Below are 3,509 nucleotides of genomic sequence, written 5' to 3'. Positions count from 1 at the left end.
TTTGGTTCGGACCAAACTGAAAAGTCCGAAGGTCCGGACCAAATGAGGTATGTGTGAAAACGCCCTTAGTTTATCAACACAGGTGTCACTTATTATGTCTGATTGGACTTCTCCTAAGTAATGGGTGGGCATGTACAGACTCTACTCGCGGCTGAAGACAACTTCCATGTCTGCCATTCTTTAAAAGTCCCCTTCACTCACCAATACCATGGTGTGAAAATGGAAGGTTATCATACTGTGTACATTTGCTTATCTATGGTATAGAATTCTACTGTATCAGTGTTATGAAACAATTTGGGACATAATATTTTTGTGAAATTATAATAATTCAACGAAAAAGAGTAATTGTAATTTAATAATAAAAATTGTGTCATACTGTGAAACCGTCATATTTTCTGAGATGGTTATTGCTAAACTGTCACTGTTGTAACCTTAGTTCACTCACTGAGTTGTTTGTAGGGATGTGTATTGTCAACAGTCTGGCAATATGATACATGTCACAATACAGGGGTTACGATTTAATATATTGCGATATTGCAAGCAGGACAATATATTGGGATTTTACAGTCGAGTTTTAGGAAATCTGCCCACAGTATGCAAACAATCTGAGCAAAAAGTCCCTGTAACATCCAATATCATAGCTCTCAGTTTACATTCACAACACTGCTGTATAGCCGATCGATAGTCGATCTGAACTAAATATTGCTTTTCTTACTCCCCTTGATATTTGAGCTTTACTGTGCAGAATGATGTCTGTGCTGAAGGAGGAAAGTTTCAAATGGTATTAAAGGCCTGTCCCATATAGAAGCCTGTTCCAGTTAAAGGCAGGTTGAGTTCAGAGATTGAAGCAAATAAAAGCCTGGGCTATTAACTGAAGTTTTATGGTACTTCTGAATATGTGTGTGTGTGTGTGTGTGTGTGTGTGTGTGTGTGTGTGTGTGTGTGTATATAAGGCATTGTGTAGTGGTTTAACAGACTAAAGGTCAGGTTTTCCAATGTTATGTCATTCATTACTAAAGCAAAAACAGCATTAATATGTGTGATTTATTGGTGACCACATACCACAGACAGAGTGCTGGTCATTGGGCCGCCATTCGGGCTGAATGTGCGGCCATCTTGGTTCAACATAGTAGTTCCATCTTGGTTACCAGACATGCCAGGGAGATCCATGCCCTGGAGCTGGTAGGGGTGGTGCGGAGCTGAGCTGGAGGGTGGGTCCAGAGGGTGGTACGGTCCAGAGGGGGAATCATGGGGGAGATGCGGGGGCAGCATGTGGTCTGGCAGGGTGGGGGGAGTGATGGGCGGAATGTTGAAGTCCTCGTCGCCCAAACCACCCACTGAGTATGACTAAAGAGAGACAGAGAGAAAATACAATTAAAGTAAACTTGTAAAACTATACTTTTTAAAGTCCTTTAGTGTGTTTTTAATATTTTTCATCACACTGTTTGTTTTCTTACTGACTCCTCCCTAATGTGGGACAAAGTCAAGTTTGGGGAAACGGACATATCGCAAGAGCTTGACTGGATGGGCAATGTTGCCTTTAGCTGAGTGACAACTTGGAGAAAATCAATAAGAATTACATAGGGGACTATAAGAGACCCAAGTGTCATGAAACATTACTGTCAGAGATAATAGATGGAAGAGATGGAAAAAGTGCCCATCACCATTAGCCCAGAACACTGAATCCAGTCTGAGCTACATGTAGTCATTCTTCCTCAGCCAGAGCTCCTATCACAGACTAATTATCACTAATGATATTCCCAGCCTTGAACAAAAGCCTTGTGAGCAAATACTCACTCATTCAGCAACACAACAACACAGTCATTTATATGTACAAGCCCTCCTTTGCCTGAGAGAATACACACAGGCGGATCGCTGTGTGTAAAAATATATCAATGCTAATCTGACATGCAAAAAGAAAACCAGAAGCAGTTCCGTATATGATAATAAATAATTCTGAGAGCAGAGACAAATGAGAATGAGACATGAAGAAGGAAATGGAGTGAGAGAATCGTGAAAGAAAGGAGTGAGAGACATTAGGGTGAAAAGAGAGAAAGAGTGTGCGTGTGTTAGAGCAGCTCTCTCATACTAATCTGACAGAGGAGATCTTTTATAGAGACTGACAGCCTTTTCTGCTTGGCTAGCCACACCAGTCTCTCCCTCTCGTGCTCTTTTGCTCTTCATCTCTCACCGTCCTTCTCCTTCTACCACTCTTTCGTTCTTCTAATCTCATCCCTGATTTGTCTTTCATCTCTCTCTCTCACTCTTTCATTCTCTCTCATTCTTTTCTACTCTATCTCAAGCCCACATGCAGTGTTGAGTTATGATGAGTTGCATGACCTGCGAGCTGAGTGATAAGTCAGTTAGGGGTCAAGTTATGTGACATATATGCTCACTGTGTAATTAACAGCTACTGTGGTAAACCACACTTTGAGGTGATAGTTCCACCCATTTAAATTAAATTGGCGTAAACAGAAAAAAGAAGTGTGCTATATGGAATATGGAAAATGATCAAACAATTTAAGCCTAAAAAAGCGTCCTGTTATTTCCCTTTCCTTCGCGGATTCACAAGGATCTCATTTTATTCAGGCAAATATTAAATATTGCACAGATACCTGATAAACTGATGTTTCTCTCTATGAATCACAACCATAAAATAACTTTGTAACATATTAAAGGGACAGTTCAGCTATTTAGTACTACCCTCCCAAAAGTAAAAAAAAAACTATGAACCCTACACTTCCCATAATGCAGCTCAATAGCATCTTTTGTATTCTCTGTGACTAGTACATTGACTTGACATGTAAAATCGGTGGCTTTCCCCTCTAATTACAGTTAAGGAGTTCTACAATAGACACCCAGTAAGACTGTATCTTTAGCCTCTAATTTAAGGATTGTATGCTGCATTTTCACTATAAGTATTTCTGGTGCTACTAGAACAAGGTTCTTGCAAATTATTTATAGTGCTACACAGCTTCCACATACTGTAGTAAATTTCAATCAAGGATGCTTTTGATGTAAAGTTCTTTTCTCAGGCATGACCAGCTCCAGTCATTGTGGCCAGTGGAGTCAAATTCCAATCACAGACTGTATGATTAAAAAGGGACGTAGTCTCCATTACGTTAGTCATAGTTTTCTGAAGAGCTGTTGTGAAGCTCAGTGTGGTCGGCTCTGGTCGTTGCCATCTTGGCAGTCCTGAATCTGCCGACAAATACAAAAATGGGCAAAGAGGTGGAGCTGAGCCGGGTTATTGTTAACATCCACCTTTGATGGAACTCACCTGTCCCTCAAAGTGGCCATTCCCTTAGTTACGCATAACTTGAGCCTTAATATAATTTAAATGATTGAGTTATATAAAAATTTATACCCTTGACACTTGTCATGAACAGGAAAATTAACTATAGAGAACTGTACCAGGCTATTAACATGTCTATTGCTGCTGCAAAGTTGGGCATTTTAATATGGGCCCTGATGGAGATTGATTTTAGTGGCCATTGGAGGAACTGCAG

General features: G+C 40.3%; 1 protein-coding gene across 1 annotated transcript in view; it reads right to left on the bottom strand.

Moving 5' to 3' along the window:
* tox (thymocyte selection-associated high mobility group box) overlaps nucleotides 1–3,509 on the bottom strand; it is a 43,507-nt gene that overhangs the window by 19,250 nt on the left and 20,748 nt on the right. Inside the window, exon 4 of the mRNA XM_035670905.1 lies at nucleotides 1,063–1,347. Within this exon, the coding sequence (XP_035526798.1) occupies nucleotides 1,063–1,347 (285 nt within the window). The remainder of the gene's footprint in view (nucleotides 1–1,062; nucleotides 1,348–3,509) is intronic.

This window comes from Morone saxatilis, unplaced genomic scaffold (genome assembly GCF_004916995.1).
Source record: "Morone saxatilis isolate NCDOM2014 unplaced genomic scaffold, NCSU_SB_2.0 Contig23, whole genome shotgun sequence".
Taxonomy (NCBI): Eukaryota; Metazoa; Chordata; class Actinopteri; family Moronidae; genus Morone; species Morone saxatilis.
Note: the sequence above shows the minus strand (reverse complement) of the source record. Positions and strands in the feature narration are given on the sequence as shown.